The 19,742-nt window shown below is 41.1% G+C and overlaps 1 protein-coding gene across 2 annotated transcripts in view; it reads left to right on the forward strand.

Annotated features, from left to right (window-relative positions):
- Ubr1 (ubiquitin protein ligase E3 component n-recognin 1) overlaps positions 1-15,367 on the forward strand; it is a 117,995-nt gene extending 102,628 nt beyond the window's left edge. For both annotated transcript variants that reach the window (XM_021639393.2, XM_060371705.1), the window contains exons 41-47: positions 351-484; positions 2,902-3,010; positions 5,070-5,126; positions 7,880-7,957; positions 11,512-11,682; positions 13,148-13,249; positions 14,296-15,367. In XM_021639393.2, coding sequence (XP_021495068.1) covers positions 351-484; positions 2,902-3,010; positions 5,070-5,126; positions 7,880-7,957; positions 11,512-11,682; positions 13,148-13,249; positions 14,296-14,437 — 793 coding nt within the window. In that variant the 3' untranslated portion in view covers positions 14,438-15,367. The remainder of the gene's footprint in view (positions 1-350; positions 485-2,901; positions 3,011-5,069; positions 5,127-7,879; positions 7,958-11,511; positions 11,683-13,147; positions 13,250-14,295) is intronic.
- Positions 15,368-19,742: the final 4,375 nt, after the last annotated feature.

Consider the following 19,742-nt stretch of genomic DNA (forward strand, 5'->3'; position numbering starts at 1 on the left):
ATCACCTAAGGAAACAGAGTGCTGGTATGCTTTTGAGTCTTCCTGGCAGAGACAGCCTGTGCCCATGGCAGTCTTTGCCTAATGTTCATCAGGCTCTAGTTTCACCACCTAGCGTTGCCAAACAGGAAAAAAGAAGGAATAAAACCCTACCTGGTTAAAAATATTTTTTTTTAAGTTGTGGTTTCCTTTAAGGGAATGTGTATACACAAGCTATTAGCTAACTAAATACTTTTTTTTAAATGCTTAGAAATTTAGTCATTAACTAAATGTGATTTAAACAGGGGTTGTGTTTAAAATCTGGTTTCAATCTGGTAAATTATCTGTTCTGTTCTGGAATCATTGTTTCTTAGCTTCATTGGGTGTGGTGCTCCTGGCTGGTATCTGTGGGTCTCCTTGAAGAATGGCATCATTCCTTACCTTCGCTGTGCTGCATTGTTTTTCCACTATTTACTTGGGGTGACTCCACCTGAAGAACTGTTTGCCAGTAAGTAAGAGACTGCAGTCAGAGCAGGGAATGGAGACTTGTCCTCCCTGTCCTTGTCTTCATGAGTAAGCCAACTGCTTCCACCCTTAGCTACCCAGCATCTGTGTTCACTCTGAACTCAGGTGCACCTGCCCAGGCGTAGTTACAAGTGAGGCCAAAAAACAGTTCAGTCTCATAAGCGGCAATTCTGCTCTTGGTTCCTGTGTATATAATAGGTAAAGTCCTGTGGTTATTAAAATACCTGCATACAAGGGGCAGGAGAGACACAGCAGATAACAGTGCCAGCCATGCAAGCCTTATGACCTGAGTTCAATCTCCCACCCCATGTAATAAGCTGAATGTAGAATGGCAAGATAGTCCAACAGGTAAGGATACTTGTTGCCAAGTCTGACAGCGTAAACTCACTTCCTGAAACCCACATAGTAGAAGGAGAGACTAACTCCTACACGTTGTTCTCAGACCCGCAACGTGCACAGTGTGGTATAGTCATGTCCCCCTTCAGTAAATAAATAAATGTAAAAAGTAATTGTTTTGGGGGGGAGAACAGGGGGTGTTGAGACAGGGTTTCTCAGGCTGACCTTGAACTCACAGAGATCCCCTGCCTCTGCCTCCCCGAGGGCTGAGATTACAGGCATGTGCCACTGCACTCAGCTCAAAAAGTAAATAAATTTTTAAAAACCAGATGCGGTGGCAAGCAGTTGTAATCCCAGCACGTCTGTGAAGAAATGGGAGCAGACACTGGAGAGTCACCCTGAAGTCTGTGGGCCAGCTAGCCTGGAGTTCCCAGTACAGCAGCAAAGCAAGACAGACCGCTTCCACGCCTAAATTTTGTCCTCTGTCCTTCACATGGAAGCAAGGCTTATGAGCATGCATGGGCACATGCATGTACATGCACACATGCACAAGCGTGCATACAGTTCTTTAAAAATACCTATATGCAAGTTGGTACTCGGGAGGCAGAGGCAGGCAGATTTTGATTAGTTTGAAGGCAGCCTGGTTTACATAAAGAGTTACAGAGTTTCTAAGGCTATACAGTGAGACCTTCTCTCAACAATAAAGCTACCTATTTGGAAAATATGACTGATAGCATATACAGGAAGTTAGAGATATTTGTTACCTTTGTGGAAGAGAACTGTTTGTCCAGGCAGGAACATGGCTTTATTTTATACCTTTATTTGGATTTTGAACATATAGCTATATTTAAGAATTAAAAGAGTGATCAAAAAAGGCCTTCTGGGGCTGGAGAGATGGCTCAGAGGTTAAGAGCACTGACTGTTCTTCCAGAAGTCCAGAGCTCAATTCCCAACAACCACTTGGTGGTGCACAACCATCTATAATGAGATCTAGTGCCCTCTTTTGGCCTGCAGGCATGCATGCAGGCAAATATAGTATACATAATAAATCTTTTTTTAAAGGGGGGGCTTCTGAACATCAAAAACCATGTATATTTACCAATAACACCATAACACCACTTTCTTCGTAATTTACTCATTTATAAATCTAGATGAAAGTAGACAAGGCTTCCTTACTATGTTCTCTTTATAAGAGTTGTTTGATTTTAAAAATGACCAGAATTGTTGAATCAGTTTGTCCTTTGAGAATGAGGTCACTTTGAATAACTGTTAACGTCCTTATCTTGAACTCAGTTCACTAGGCTAGGTATGATCAAGCTTTGTCAGGGTTCTCTATAAAATAGAATGTTACTCTCCATTTAACTTCCAGTTCAGATCTCTTTCTGGCACACACAGAGCTTATCCAATAAGCTGTCATAGAAAATAAAGTATTTTCTCTTGTTAGGATGCAGGTAAATATAAGGAAACATAAATATGCATGGTATAATGCCAAATGGCAATGAGTCCTACAAAGAAAAGTAAAGCTGATTATGACCAGGGTCAGAACTCTTGGACATAAGTAGTCAAGGAAGACTCTTCTTCAAGGAGACATTAAACAAAGAGCAGCATACATGGGATCGAGCTGGTCAGAGAGTTGAAGAATGTTTCTACTAAAGTGAAAATCAGTGTAAAGGTATTGGTTGGTATACAGCTGGAAATCTCGTGGGCATGGAGGTCCAGGAGGTAGCCAGATGTGTGTGCTTCATGCCACAATGAAGGCTTTGTGAGCTGGGGTGTAGCTTAGGGGTAGAGCATGTCACCAGTCCTCAGCAAAGTACCACCCGTCTCCACACACCACCAAGAAGAAGAGACTTTGTACTGTATCCGAAATGTAGTGTTAGTCATAGGAGCTGAGGGTCATCAGGGCGACTGAGGGTTGTGTTGTTAAAGACACTGGGGCTTACTTGCCACCCATTGTTTTACGGAGCAGAGGGTAGAAATGAGTGTAAACAATGAGGGAGCTCCTTCAACACTCGGTAGATGAGAATAATGTGCTCATTAAATATATCTTGTTATTTCTTGCAGATTCTGCTGAAGGAGAGTACAGTGCACTCTGTAGCTATCTATCCTTACCCACAAATTTGTTCCTGCTTTTCCAGGAATATTGGGATACTGTAAGGCCCTTACTGCTAAGGTACTATGGGGCAAATGTGATTGATGCATTTCTATCTAGTTAAAAAAATTTATGTTTATTTTAATTTTGGATTGGTTTTGAGACAGAGTTTTGCTGTGTTGACCTCAAACCCTGCCCTCAGACTCCTTCAGGGCTCAATTTGAATTGTTTTTATGATTTTGAGAGAGGGTCTAACATAGCCCAGATTGGTCTGACTCCCTGTGTAGCTGAGGATGGCCTTGAACTCCTGGTTCTCTTGCACTGCCTTCCCAATGCTGGAATTATAAATGGCGCCACAATCAGTGCCTTTCTCTGTAATTTTAAAATCACTAAGCTTTTCATTTGATTAGCATTGGCTGCAGAGGTAGGAAAGGACAGAGATTCTTAATCCACACATTCAAGGAGTGAGGTTAAGACTAGTCTCTGAGGAGATGGGAGTCTTACTTGCTCTTCCATGGTTGTTTAATTTGTTTTCTGCACAGTTTGTATTTTATTCCAATCTTAAAACATGGTGGGGAAAGGGAAGTACTAGTAGATAGAATCACAGTGTGGCCACGCACACGCACACACACGTCTTCAGCCCCAGGTACCTTATAAACTAGGCATGGTGGTGCAGCACATCCCTATAATCCGAGAACTCTGGGGGTAGAGGCAAGAGGGTTAGAAATTCAAGTTCATCCTTGATTACATAGCACATTTGCATCCAGTTCTCAGGCATGAGACCTTGTGTAAAAGGAAAAAAGAATGTAAGCTGGAAGAGGATGCGAAACTGCAGAGAATGCGGCAGAGCTAACATGTCAGGAGAGTGGCTGAGAGAGAGACTAGCACTGAAATGACCTAGAGAGACATGTGTGCCTCCCTTTCCAAAGGACTTCCTGCCACAAAGGATGGTGGACCTCTTGTTTCCTGTCTGTCTCTCGGCCTCCACTTTCCCTACCCTCTTTCTGCCTGCACCACTTTATAATCAGTTTCACCGTGTCACTCTTAACACTCAGTCTCCCATGATTTTCTTTATCCTGCTTACTTTTCTTCTTTTTGCTCTTACCCAGGTCAGAACTGGGTGAATGCTAGCCTGTTTCTTACTACAAGTCTTATGCCGTAGGCTCTGTGTCAGGTTTTCTGTGTTACTTCTTAATTTTCCATGGCTGTTGTGGTCTCCCATGCAATCAAAATGAATTGTTTTTAGGAATTAATGTCACTTTTTTTTTTTTTTAGTACAATCACACAAACTTTACTTTTATACTCCCAGAGTAGCTAAGCTTTGGATATGCTATCTTAATTTAAATATTAAAAATTCTTTCAAATAGAAAGTCCCTACCATTTGTGCTATTCCTGGTGCTGCTGCCTCGTGTCTGCTCCGCTTTGTAGGGCTCTGAGGTGGCATCTCAGGGTTCTTTGTCAGTTGGCTTCAGCGTAGGGTTAGCTAGTGGGAGGCACCAGGAGGGTCCTGGAAGCAAGGAAGAAGAAGGAAGCTGGAGTGTACTGGCCGCCTCTCCCCCACCCCCACCCCCCGGACATCTTCAGGAGGGACTGTGGCTCCTTTGTGGCTCTAGTTACACCTCCAGAAGAGCCTGCTTGACCCTGTTACCCACTGGTGGCTCTGCCCACAGTAGTGGTGCCTCTTCATCCTCCATCCCCATCTTGCACTGGGGCAAATAGTTCAGGATTACTTGCCTTTTTGTCTCAAGGGTGCTTCTCAGCCCGTATAGCACTTCTCCTCCCACTCTTCTCTGCTCTGAGGATTGGATCTAGGGCCTTGTACTAGGCAAGTACTTCACACCAAGCTGTATGCTGAGTCCCTATCACTTGCATTGCTACTTTCTAGTATTAAATCTTTCATTTAAATTGGCAGATGGTTTTGTTCTAAAGACTATAGTTGACAAAACCCTTGAAAAGGAATTTAGAGGAAGGGAGAGAAAAGGGATAAGATACAAACTTGTGTTTCTTCTTTTATTTATTTATTTTTTTTAAGATACAAACTTAAAGACATAGAGCGGGGCACATGAAAGGACAGAATTGGAGAGGACGGCTGATGTGGTGAATCTATAAATCCCCCCTCTTTTCTTGGCTTCACTTGCAGGTGGTGTACAGACCCTGCCTCCCTCAACGCTTTGAAGCAGAAAAATGCGGTGGTCAGGTTGGTTTTACTATTTAAGTCTTTTTGACACATCCAGAACTGTGTTTCTGAATGCTTGGTTGGTTTATGCTAATGTCTAGTCTGTCCACTTTATTCTCAGTTTGTTTCCTGTGTATCTTTCTGTTGGTCTTTGCCAGATGTCAGGGTCTCCCTGCGCTGGTTTTTCTTGGAAATGGTATCTTTTCCTTCTTAGTCAGAAGCCACCAGCTCCACTGGAGTACTTACTCTTCCTTAAACTGGTACCTGCCAGTCAAAAGGCAAAGGAGTGAGTGCCTGGAAGCTGCTAAAGCCAGGAGGTGGTGGTTTACACTGTTCAGATCAGCTAGTCTCCCACCCTTTGAGAATAAAGCTATAAATAGAACTGACTAGTCGTCTTCTCTTCTTGCCTGTATGCTTAGAAAGTAGCCCCCATGCACACCTAAAAAAGAGAAAGTTTTGGGGATTTTTTGTTTGTTTGTTTTAAGCTGGACATGGTAGCATACACCTGTAGTCCCGGTACACTAGCGGTCAAGGCAGGAGCTGTATGAGTTTAGGGCCAGCCTGGGCTTTGTAAGGAGACAAGACTATTTCCAAACGAAAAAGAAACTTTCTCAGCCCCCTTCTCTCTTGTCAAAATCTACATTTTCCCTCAAGCACCAGTTCAAATGCCACCTTTTCAATGAAGCCTGTTCTTTCGGGCATATGAGTGTGTCTACTCATATGCCTGCCGGTCACCTACATCTCTAAACAAGAGAGCGGCATGTTTACCTTTGCTCCCTCTGTGACCTGATTTATATTAAGTGCAACTTTTTTTGTATTTTTTATTTTATTTCATTAATTACAGTTTATTCACTATGAATCCCAGCTGTAGCCCCCTCCCCCTCTGTGCACTTTTTATGTGAATTGAATTGCTTGAATAAGCAAGGAGAAGAGTTGGTTCCTAGTACCATTTTTCTTTAGATGAAGTAAAAGCTGTGAGATAATACATATTTGCCATCTGTTCGTGGGTCTTCAGCCCTTGGACTCTGTTCGGTACAGTGTAACTATGCATCAGCCGCATTCCCTGGAACCCAGCTCTAGTGGTTGGTAATCGAAGCTCTTACAGCAGCAGGTCATAACCAAGAAAGGAAATACTTGACAATATGAGGAATAAGTCTATGTATCATTATTTACTTTTAGACTAGTAATATTGTGTAACTTCTTTCTTTATTTCATGTCATGGTATGCCTTTTAAATATCTTTCCACAGCCGGGTACTGAAATAATCTGAGAAATTTAAAAGAAATAACACATATATACTATCTTTGGTTATGAGTAACTAGCAATATTAGTTATATACATGAAACATTATAGCATAAAATCAAATATATAGAATATGCCATTTAATGGCTTAAAGAAATATAAAGAGGAAACTTGGAATGATGCTGTGCCTGTAGTCCCAGCACCTAAGAGACTGAGATAGGAGGACTGCCATTTATCTGAGGCCTGGGCTCCTTGAGTTTGAGACTAACCCAACCTATAGAATGGGACCCCATCTTTAGAAAATCAAAAGAAGCTGGACGGTGGTGACACAGGCCTTCAATCCCAGCACTGCGGAGACAGTGGCAGGCCTGGTCTCCAGCCTGGTCTACAGAGTGAATTCCAAGACAGTCAGGCTACACAGAGAAACCCTATCTTGAAAAACCAAGTAGATAGATAGATAGATAGATAGATAGATAGATAGATAGATAGATAGATAGATAGATAGATGGATAGACAGACAGACAGACAAAAAAGAAAATACTAAAAGAAAAGGGAAACTTAAAGAGGCAAAATTCTTTTTTTGTTTGTGTTTTTGAGACTGTGTTGTACTGTGTCATCTCTGCTAGCTTAGAACTGTCACGTACCACGTAGCCCAAGTTGACCTCATACTAAAAATCCTTTTGCCTTAGTTTCATGAGCCACCACACCTGATGAGAAGATTCTTAATGAGGCAGGCATAGTTTTTGAGAAGATTCTTCTTAGTTGAATCAAGAATTATAAAATGAGGGGCCAGAGAAATGGCTTTGAGGTTAAGAGAACTGCTCTTCCAGAGGACCTGGGTTCGATTTTCAGGACCCACGTAGCAGTTCATAACCATCTATAACTCTGCTTCAAGGGTATCTAATGCTGTCTTCTGACCAAGCTGGGCAGCAGACACATATATAGTACAAAGACATACATAGAGGCAAAAATCCATATACATAAAATAATATTATTTTTAAAATATTTTTTTAATTATAAGATGTAGATTGATTGTTGCTTAGGGATAGATTCCCATGTTATTCAGATGACCTTCCGTAGGCTGCATAAGGCTTTTACCATCTCTCATGCAAAGGGAACAGATCCTAATCTTTGCCACTATGTATCAAGTACTAAACATTCTTTTCACTTTAGTGACTCATTTAGTCTCCAAGAATTTTGGTAGTTTCCTTGACACATGCACACACGTGACACATGCAGGCACATGCACAGTCACTATGTAAACCAGACTGGCCTTGAACTCGGGGATCTGCCTACCTGTGCCTCCCAAGCGCCGTGATTAAAGGTATGCGCCATTATGCTCAGTTCCTTAATACTTATATTTAACATCTCTTAAACTGTTGAGTCTTAACAATACTGTTAAGATTCATTTAATGTTTCTCTTCTTTATTTTTTTAAAACATTAAATTGATATGCTTATGGTTGGAATATATTCAACCCTAGTTTATAATCTGTTTACTGTGTATAAATCTGCCTTTTAAACTATGCTTCTAGGTACCCTAGAAAAAGGAATAGTTTGATAGAGCTTCCTGATGACTACAGCTGTCTTCTAAATCAAGCCTCTCATTTTAGGTAAGAAGAAAAGATGTGGGGTGGAGGGAGCACACAGTAACTTTCCTGAGCAAGCCCTTTCCTGAGCTTGCATTTGATCTACCCTACGACCGATGAACGTGTGAAAAAGTGGGCAGTGAAGTATCTAGTGAGGTGGTTAGGGTGGTTAGGGTGCAGCCACCAAGCCTGTTGACTCACGCTTGATCCTTGAGACCCACGTGGGAGGAGAGGACATCTCCTGCAAGTCTTCTGAGCCCCACACGTGCCCACGGATTTCTGGGTGTGGCTTACTTGTACAAGAGGTGACTGCTGTGTACCCACTCACTGCATTACATTCTTTCAAACCACACAAAAGTATTAAATTCTGTGTGCACAGAATTGACAAGTCGACAATGTCGCACATCCACTTCAGGTTGTACTACTTACTACCTCTCTACTATCCAAACTTTTCACCACTCCAAAGGACTTAGAACCACTAATTCCTTTCCATGCCCAGGTCTTCTGTCTCCTCATCGCTAGAGTCTGCTTTCTGTCTCTGTGAATGTAGCTGTGTAGATACATCATCATAGAATAAGAATCTTTGCCTTCTTTCACTCAGTATGTTTTTTGTGTTTTGGTTTTTTTGTTTGTTTGATTTTCTCTGTGTAGCCCTGGCTGTCCCAGAACTTACTCTGTAGACCAGGCTGGCCTCGAACTCAGAGATCCTCCTGCCTCCCCAGTGCTGGCATTAAAGGTGTGCGATGCCACCACCCGTCTCCACATATGGTGGCATGTGGCTCCTTTTTTTCACTCAGTATGTTTTTTATGGCTTATCCAAGTTTGCTTGTTTTGGTTAATATCCCATTATGTGTATAGACCACAGTGGTTTATGTCTTCTTCCATTCACTGACACTCATATATATGATGGGGTTGTTTCTTCCTTTTAGCTGTTATGAATAATGTTACTATAAACATCTGTGTACAAGCTGCTGAATGAATATACATTTTTCATTTCATTTGGGTATAGGGTTAGATTATTAACTAGGTCATGTTTGACTTTTTAAGTGTCAAACCCTTTTATACACACTGGGTCACTTTACAATCTTGCCAGCAATGTGTGGGACATAATTATCAGCCCCTCAGTGAACTTCCAAATAAATCTATATGTAAAATCCTAGGTTTTGGAGGACAGGATCCCTATTGTTTGCACTGGTACAAATAAGCCACACTGGAAATATGAGCTGCATCTTTATGTCTTCTGTGCTGAGGGAAGGAATTAGGAATGGGCTGATACAAAGAATGCTAACAGTGAGCTGGGTATGGTGCTAAACTTTAGTCCCAGCACTCAGGTGAAGGCAAGCAGGTCATTCTGAGTTTGAGTCCACCTTGGGCTATAGACATTTGTTTGTTTGTTTTGGTTCTTTGAGACAGGGGTTCTCTGTATAGCCTTGGCTATCCTTGATTCACTTTATAGACTCACAGAGATCCTCCTGCCTCTGCCTCCCTGAGTGTTGGCACTACAGGGCTGTGCCACCGCACCTGGCTGAGGTATAGACTCATGTTTCAACCTTGATAAAACTGTCATAGCAGTTGTGGTTGAACTCTTGCTGCATAATGCATAAACTCCCAAAGCCATGTCACTCCAACATTGTAAACACACGTGACTACACCATTGTAGCAGCAGCAGCTGTTAAGTGGTCACATCAGACGAGGGCTGGATTCTAGAAATGAATCTCAGTATAAGAGCCTTTTAGCAAATTTACACACTCTATATATTCAACAATGACTTTTCTTACCATAGTTTAATCAGAGGTAGTGTTTTAAAAATGTTTTGTGGTGCTGAAGCTTAAGCCCAAGGCCTTATACATACTAAACATACATAATGTCATTAAACTTCATCTAAGCTCAATCAACACTTTTTGCATATCACTATATCCTGCTATTCTTTATTCTTTGAAATTTTCATGCATGTATACGATGTGCTTTGATCATATCTACTCTCCACTACCCTTCTCCAATTCCCTCCAGTCTCTCTGAACACATTTCCCTCCAAACTGGACACTCTCTCATTGTTTTTTACCTCACAGAGGCCTATTAGTGCCGCTGATATGGGTGTGGATGTCCAGGATAGGCAACTTACTAGTGGCTCCACCCACCCCCCAGCGCCAAGAGATGTGATCCCTAGCAGCCACCAGTTTCCAATTAACTCCTCAGTTGCGGCCTGAGTAGCCCCTCCTTACTCCGTGCTGGATTTTACCTTTATTTTTATTTATTTTATGTGTATGAGTGTTTTGGCTGCATGTATGTATGTGTACCATGTACATGCCTAATGTCCATGGATACCAGAAGAGTGCCTTGGATCCCTGGAACTAGAGTTACAGATGGCAGTGAGCCACCATGTGGGTGCTAGGAAAGTGCTTTTAACCACTAAGCTGACTCCAGCCTCATGTTGGCATTTTTAACCAGCTTGATCTTGTGCAGGTAATGACAGCTGCCATATGTTTATGTACACAGCAGCCATGCCAAGATCAGGAGACAGCATTGTAGCTGACCTTTACTGCTTTGTGGGTTCTTCTTTTGCCCGCCCTTTATCCTCTTGGTGTCACCCCTTAACACTAGGGAGGAGAGAAATAAAGTTAGGAGAGAAGAATTAAGAAAATCCCTGAGGATCCTTTAAAGGGCCAGGCACACGAGGTAAGTCACATTACATGGGATTCCACAGCGCTTGTTGGGGGAAGGTTGATGTGCATGCGCCGTCTGTGTCTGCGTCATTTCAGTTGCTTATTCCTGCCATGTTGAGTAGTTCTATGTATTAACAACTACCCTCTACAGTAACAAACATCTCGCACCAAATACAGGTCAGGCACAGGAGGCTGTCAGGCATAGGCAAGCTTAAGCTGGAGACACTGGGGTCCATCACTTGGTGCAGGAAGTTGAGCTAGAGCAAAATTCCTGATCGATAGAGCCTGGCTCAGGACGCTGTGCTGACTGGGCATCTGAAACAAGATTCTTTGGCATAGGCCTGCTCTAAGTGGGCCTAAGTCAGAATTTGTTTTGTTTTTGTTTGTTTTTGAGACAGGGTTTCTCTGTGTAGCCTTAACTGTCCTGGACTTGCTTTGTTAGACCAGCCTGGTCTTGAACTCACAGAGATCCTCCTGCCTCTGACTCCCCGAGTGCTGGAATTATAGGAGTGCTAGGATTATTGAGCCCAATCAGGAATTTTTTAAAGAAGTTATTACTTATGTTAATGTATGTATAGCCACATGTATGCAAATGTGCATGAGGCCAGAAGAAGGCATCGGATCCTTTGGAGTTGTACTTATAGGCAGTTGTGAGGTGCTAGAATGAACTCAGACTCTCTGGAAGAACAGAAAGCTCTCCTAACCATTGAACCATCTCCCTAGCCCCTTAGTCAATTATTTTTAGAGTCCCCTTAAGGTAAAGTAAATGAATTAAATGTCTAATTAAATGTCCTTTTCTTTTAGGAGCTTTCTTTGCTTAGTAGGGTGAGTGATGGAAACATGTTTTAATGCTAAGTAGATAGGTGATCTGGTTCTTGTTTTTCTAACACAATGAATGTGTCTTCCCCTATTGAGGTGTCCACGGTCCGCAGATGATGAGCGAAAGCATCCTGTCCTCTGTCTTTTCTGTGGGGCCATCCTGTGTTCTCAGAACATCTGTTGCCAAGAAATAGTGAACGGGGAAGAGGTTGGAGCTTGTGTTTTTCATGCGCTTCATTGTGGTGCTGGAGTCTGCATTTTCCTCAAGTGAGTATGGAGTCATCTGGAAGCTTGCTAAGGGTCTCAGCTGAAAATGTACATCCAGTCAGTGTGTCAGTAGAATAGTAGTTCTTTAAAAAATAAGATGGTTTATATTCCCTTTATTGTAGAAAAATTTTAAGTGGCATAGACTTTATATTCAGTTATAATGGAAAAGCTTGAAGTCATAAAACTTACACACATAATGTATGTGTAAATTATTAACCTCATACTCTCTTATTTATTTTTATTTAGGTTTTTCAAGACAGGATTTCTTGGTGTAACCCAGGCTGGCCTGGAACGCTCAGAGCTGTCTGTTTCTGCCTCTGGAGTGTTGGGGTTAAAGGCATATGTCACCATGCCCATCTGTTTATTTTTGAGACAGGTCTCTGTATAGACCAAGCTGGCCTTGAACCCCCAGAGATCATGTCTCCCAAGTGCCTTCTCACCCAAGGTTGTCTTTTGGATGTTTTTATTTTCTTCTTTGAATAAAAGATTGACTACTTAGGACAATAGTGATAAATGTTTATGAAAGAAGATAGCTTTCATGAAAGAAATAAAATTCAAAGTTGATTTCTATGCTTTTCCTCTCCATTTCCCCTGTGAAATTCAGTTTTTGTTATATAAACCCATAGGTCTTATTAACTGTGAGATATATTATCATTGGTTAAAGGCAGCCTTTGAAACGAGAGGAAAGAATGGCATAGAGATCAAACTCAAATACCTGTCTGCTCCTAGAGAAGCCACAGGTATAAGTCCACCTATCCCAACTGTGTATTTATAATTTCTCATTGTGGTACTTCAGCATTTCTCTGCTTAAGCATCTCAAGTACCCTCAAAGTGCTATTGGAAGCTGGCTTGGCCAGAAAAGCTTTTAACACTTGCTTCCCTGGTTGACAGTGCTAGACTGGAGGATGCTCTGTCTTTCCTTGAATCCCTCCTCTGTCTAGGTGGGAAGTGAGGGAAAGGCAGAAACAGCTCCAGCCACATTTCTCCAGGCCCCTTTGGCTTGCGTAAGACAGCCACCTTTTCAGTACATCCAGCCAGAATTACTGATTTCCCATATCTCTAGATCCATGGATCCTTTTCTATTGCATCAAGTAAAAAGTAAATCAGCAGTGCAGAAAAAGCAGCTTAGTGCTGGGCAGTGGTGATTCACGCCTTTGTCCCAGCACTCAGGAAGCAGAGGCAGGTAGATCTCTTAGGCTAAGGCCAACTTGGTCTACAGAGCAAATTCCAGGACAGTCAGGGCTACACAGAGAAACCTTGCCTCCAAAACAAACAAACAAACAAAACACTACAAGCCAAACAAAGAACCACAGCTTAGTGTATTCATCCATGGCTGTATTGCCTTTTTATTGATTTTTTTAATAGATACTAGGCATGTTCTTTCTTTAGCTTAACTTTGATTTGATGTCTGTCATCTACATATATGCATCTAACAGTGTTTCCTGCCATTTGTTCTGTTGTTTAGAATCAGAGAATGTAGAGTGGTCCTGGTGGAAGGAAAGGCCAGAGGCTGTGCCTACCCAGCTCCTTATTTAGATGAATATGGAGAAACAGACCCAGGGCTAAAGTAAGTTTTGTTTTGGCTTTTTGTTTTGTTTGTTTGTTTTTAAGACTTATTTATTTATTTTATGTACAATGTTCTGTCTGCATGTATATCTGCACATCAGAAGAGGGCACCAGATCTCATTATAGATATTGGTGTGAGCAGCACTATGTGGTTGCTGGGAATTGAACTCAGGGCCTTTGGAAGAGCAGCCAGTGCTCTCAACCACTGAGCCATCTCCAAAGATTCAAAAATTTTAAATTAATGCTAAACAGTGTGAAAGTTGACAAGGAGCTGAGACACTTAATGTTCCGAGGGCTGGGATGCCGCTTACCTCCGTCACTGCGCTCAACAGACTTCAGGCTTTTTGAGTTAGCTGGCACAGTTAGACTGTGTAGACTGTGTAACCACAGAATGGAAACATGGTTACTTAAACATTTGCTGAGCCAGGTATGATGCACTTCTATATGTAGTCCTCTACCTGGGAGGATGAAACAGGATGGTCATTGGAGCAGAGCAGTTCAAACCCAGCCTGGGCACTGCAACAAGACACCTCTTCCCTGAGTAAAAAAACATAAACATGAAAATGTTTGCTAAGCATGGGGAAAGTGAGTCATTGGGATGGTTATAAAACAGAATATTTCTGAGCAGCAGAACATAATCTAAGGGCTTAGTGTTACGCCTCACACTAACCTCCTACACAAAACCATAAACTGAAGCTGGGCAAACTGTGAAGACAGAGAGCCATTAGAGCCCTGTTCAGCTAGCCACCAGGGAAGACCAGAGTTGCCGTAAGTTAGACACCTGTCTAAATGAGGTCTCATTATGTTTGTTGTGTTTGAGGCCTAATTTCCAAATAGTCAGAGAGTGCATTTCTGCTTCCTTAACTAATGGTGTGCCGAGTTCTTAGTAATGAGTGTGAAGAGTGCCCCGTTTCTAAGCCTGTCCTTGTGCTTGTGCCCACAGCTGCAGTGATACCTTTGTTGTGTATACTGGGTTAACACTAGAGGTTTCACTGTTCTTGATTCAAGCCTAAATGGTTTTTTGTTTTTCTGGTTTTTTTCCTGAAGGAGAGGAAACCCACTTCATTTATCTCGGGAGCGCTATCGGAAGCTACATTTGGTCTGGCAACAGCACTGCATTATCGAAGAGATTGCCCGGAGCCAGGAGACTAATCAGATGCTATTTGGATTCAACTGGCAGTTACTCTGAGCTCCAGCTCTGCCTCAAGACAATCATGAGTGACATCAGTAATAAAGACTGATCTAAAATTCTAGAGAACTTTCTGAGGATGGGGACATATTAGCGGGTCCTATGATCCATGTCCAGATTCACATACATTAATAAAATATTCCTTAATGGAATATTGTTTTCAGTTATCAAACATAAGCTTCAAGGGAAAAACAAGACATAGATTAATCTGTTTTATGTTCTAGAACACTAAAGAAATGCTTGTTCACTCAAGTGTCTATTTCTGCTAATATTTCCAGAAAACTCATTTCCCTTCATAACTGTCCTATTTCATTTCATGCCATCCATATTATGAATGAAGTCACATCAAGCATTTGTGGACATTTTTACATGTGGTGAACGTCTCTGCACTTTGGTATTTGGCATTTTCCTGAGTGTAATTCAGCTTGCGTTAGATCTCTGTCAGAAGCTTATCACCTGTGGTGGTCTAAAGAAGAATTGCACAACTATGCAGTATCTTTCAACTAAATCGACTTCAAAAATGTAAACAACTTTCTTCTTTAAGGAAATGTCCTCGTTGAACCCTGATGGCTTCAGTCACAAACAGATCTAAGTCTCCGTATAGACAGAGTGTGAGCTCTGCTGGTCTGCGAAGCACCCTTCCGATGTCGACCTCAAGGAGAGCTAGGAGAATGTGCCCATTATGCATTCCTTATACAAAAAGGCTGTTATCCTCTCCTGTTACCGCTTTGTTTCCAAGGGCAGGTTTCTGCAGTGAGATCTCCTGTCTCTGTGGCCCCATCCTATTTGACTCTCAGAAAACTCTTGCTCTTCTGAGGCAAACTCTTTGTAAAATGAGAATCAGAAAATTGCCCCAGTGAATGGTCATAAAAGCTGAAATTAGAACAGTCATGTTTAGGCCAGTTCTACAACATTTTATGGCTTGTAAAAGACAGATCCTTGATTTGATGTCTGTGTGAAACTTTTCATAAACCATGGCTATGGTTAATATAAACAGCCAAAAAAAAAGCCATGTAATCAGGTCTGTGTCTTGTTATAACCTGCTGTGGTGGAGCCATCTTACTTATGAATAAGACAGCTCTCTAGAGTATGTGCATAGGCTTCTTGGTTCTTGGCTTTAACCTTTTCTATCAAGAACGCGTGAGTTAACTGCAGAGCATAGACCAGTTGGTACTTACTTTAGCTTCTGTTATTGGGTAATCTTAGCAGCTGAAAGATATGTTTGAAGATTGTACTTTCTTTTGCCCTTGGCTGCTGCCGCCATGTATGTATATTAAGTGTTTTCCTACCTTCTGTTCGGTGAAGGAAAGAAAGTGAAAATACATTTGCTAAGTGATCAGTGAAGCTCATTTGCGGCTAGATTTGTTGTTATTTTTATGGAATGAAAAGTGAGTTTTGCAGTAAGGGATTGGTATGAGCAGGCACCAAAATCACAATCATGATTTCCTACTATAATTCAGAAGAAATCTGGAACTAGATGAAACTATAATGAACAGTTCACAGCAATTATGAGAGACGAAGATCAGAAAATTCATTATTTGGCTTGTGTGATTTGCCATATTATTAAGTGATTTGAACATTGCCCATTGTTCTTTTTTTTTTTACATAATTTTTTGAAGGGATTGTTTAGCTCTAAGGCCTGGGCTAGAATAGGCAACAGAAGAGGCTCGTTTCTGCCTTAGTCATCTGGCCCCCATTTGGCAAGGATAAAGACTTTATTTTTAGCCTTCTTAGATTCAATTTGTAAGCCCTGGAGCTAAGCTTTCAAGCTGCCAGGAGGACTGGCTAGCACTGGCCAAAGAACCTAATTCAATACTGAGTTCTGTTTGTGGAGATTGAAGTTTCTGCACTGGAGGTGGACTTAGGCCATAGTGTGCCCCAGTCTAAGGAATTTTTAATGGTATTTATCATGCAAAGGATTCAAGTCTGCTTATGAAGTTTACTTAAGCAACCAAGTCACTTTACTTAGTGTAATATGTGAAAGAATTGGTTCAGTAAGATGGCTCTGACTGTGTGTTCCTAGTATTGGCAAGGAACTGGCAAGGATTTTAATAATACAGTAAAGGAAAAACATGTCTGTATAATTAATTTATTATGTTAGTGTATGGGCTGTGAGTTCACCTTTTCGTGGTCATTTGTCATTTCATAACAACTATGCATTTTGGTTCACTGTGATGATGATGATCTATATTTAGTGACTGCGACATGTTTATACCACTGATTCAAATTCCATTCATGAAGAAGTTATACAAATGATGCATATATTGATATCTTTTATTGCAAAAAAAATGTAAATTTAAAACTTGTATAATGTTCTTGTGCTTTTTGAAATAAAATATCTTATTGTGTATATTTAAAAAGAAAAAAGGGACTTCTCATGTTTGGGGATTTGGGTTTGAAGTATAAAAATCTTACCTAGAAAGGAGCTCTAGGTAAAAGTATGTCAGCCCAGCAATTGTTTATTTGTTTTTGTTTTAAGCAGAGTCTTTTGGGGCTCAAGCTGGGCTCAAACTCATGACACAGCTGAGGCTGGCCTTGAACTCCCTGCTTCCATCTCCCAAGTACTGGAATTCTAGGTATATGTCATCATACCCAGGTAAAAAAATTTTTCAAGACACAGATTTTTAGGGTTAATGGGTCTCCAAACTTTTTGACTGTACACTTCATCACCACATGTAGATTTATATATATTATTTTCATGTAGTGTTCCATGCCTTCATTAAGCACATTTTATGACACAGCACAAAACCAGGTTTTTAAATCAACCAAGTTTACCCCATTATCATAATCAAGCTCCCCAAGGTATAAAATATAAAGATTTCATAGTTAGGCATAGTGGCACACACCTGTAATCCAATCACTCTGGGAGGCAGAGGCAGGCAGATCTCTGTGAGTTCAAGGCCACCCTGTTCTACAAAGCAAGTCCAGGACAGCCAAGGCTACACAGAGAAACCCTTTCTCAAAAAAAAAAAAGTAAAATATAAAGATTGTCAAAGCTTCAAGAGAAAGGAAACAAGCATAAGAGAGCGGCTTAGTTCACCTGATGGCAAACTTCTCAGCAGAAATCTTGCAAGCAAAGTGAAAGTAGCATAAGATATACACAGTACTGACAGAAAAGAAACCAGCCAAGAATACTGTACCTAGTAAAGCTAACCTTCAGAACTGAAAGAGAAAAGGATATCCAAATAAAAGCTATGAGAATCTGTTTCTTCCAGAGCTGTCCTACAAGAAATGCTAAAGGGGGCTTGGAACAGAAAGACTTTGGGGTTAAGAGTATATAGGTCTTTTCTAAGTTCTTTGTTTTTCCATATGAAATTGAGAATTGGAAAAAAAAAAAACAAAAAAAACTAGAATTGCTAAAAGAATCCTGTACAGAGGAACAGGAGCTCCACAAGGACCAAATATATCTGGGCACAGGGGTCTTATATGAGACTGTTTATCCAACCAAGGACCATGTGTGGATATAACCTAGAACCCCTGCTTGGATGTAGCCCATGGTAGCTCAGTACCCAAGTGTGTTCCCTAGTAAGGGGAACAGGGACTTTTCTGACATGAATTCAATGATGGGCTCTTTGACCTCCCCACCCCCCAAGGGAGGAGCAGCCCTGCTAGGCAACAGAGGAGGACTTTGCAGCCAATCCTGAAGATACCTAATAAACCTGTACATAAAGGGGAGGAGGTCCTCCTCTATCAGTGGACTTGGAAAGGGGCAGAGAGGAGATGAGGGAAGGAGGGAATGAGGGAGTGGGATACAGCTGGAATACAAAGTTAATAAAATGTAACTAATAATAAATAAACATTCAAATAAAAAATCCTGTACAATAAAAGATCTTCTGGAGATATTGTCATCCCTAATCTCAAGCTGTATTATAGAACAACGGTAATAAAAACTGCATGGTACTGGCATAGAAACAGAATGGTGGATCAATGGAATCTAATAGAAAACCCAGAACCCACATACCTACAGATACCTGTTTTTTGACAAAGAAGGCAAAATGATACAATGGAAAGAAGATAGCATCTTCAACAAATGGTGTGAGTCTAACTGGATGCCTACATGTAGAAAAATGGAAATAGATCCATATTTATCACCTGCACAAAACTAAAGTCCAAGTGTATCAAATACCTCAACATAAAACCAGACACACTAAACCTGTTAGAAGAAAAAGTGGGGAAGAGCCTGAAATTCATTGGTACAGGGGACAACTTCCTGAACAGAACAACAACAGCACAGGCTCTAAGATCAACAATTAATAAATGGGACCTCATGAAACTGAAAAGCTTCTGTAAAGCAAAGGACATTGTCATCAAAACAAAACAACAGCCTACAGACTGGGAAAGGATCTTCACCAACCCTATATCTGATAGAGGGCTAATATCCAGAATATATAAAGAACTCAGGAAGTTAAACACCAAAAAACCAAGTAATCCAATTAAAACTGGCATACAGAGCTAAGCAGAATTCTCAATAGAGGAATATCAAGCGGCAGAGAAACAAATGTTCAACATCCTTAGTCATCAGGGAAATGCAAATCAAAACGACCCTGAGATTTCACCTTACATCCATCAGAAGGGCTAAGATAAAAAACTCAAGTGACAACACATGCTGGAGAGGATCTGAAGAAAGGGCAACCCTCTTCCATTGCTGGTGGGAATGTAAACTTGTACAACCACTTTGGAAATCAATCTGGCACTTTTTCAGACAACTAGGAATAATGCTACTCCAAGATCCAGCTATACCACTCCAAGGCATATATCCAAAATATGCTCAAGTACACAACAAGGACATTTGCTCAACCATGTTTGTAGCAGCTTTATTTGTAATAGCCAGAAGCTGGAAACATCCCAGATGTCCCTCAAGGGAGGAATAGATACAGAAATTGTGGTACATTGACACAATGGAATACTACTCAGCAATTAAAGACAAGGAAATAATGAAATTTGCAGGCAAATGGGTGGATCGAGAAAAGATCATCCTGGGTGAGATAACCCAGAAGCAGAAAAACATACATGGTATATACTTAAAGTGGATATTAGACATATAATATAGGATAAACATACTAAAATCGGTACTCCTAAAGAAGCTAAACAAGGAAGAGGACCCTGGGTAAGATGCTCAATCCTCATTCTATATGGCAAACAGGATAGACATCAGAAGCTAGAGAAGACAGGGAACAGGACAGGAGCCTGCCACAGACGACCTCTGAAAGACTCTACCCATCAGGGTATAGAAGTAGATGCCAAGATGCATAGCCAAACTTTGGGCAGAGTGCAGGAAATCTTATGGAAGAAAGGGAAGATAGAA

The sequence above is a fragment of the Meriones unguiculatus genome, chromosome 18 (genome assembly GCF_030254825.1).
Source record: "Meriones unguiculatus strain TT.TT164.6M chromosome 18, Bangor_MerUng_6.1, whole genome shotgun sequence".
Taxonomy (NCBI): Eukaryota; Metazoa; Chordata; class Mammalia; order Rodentia; family Muridae; genus Meriones; species Meriones unguiculatus.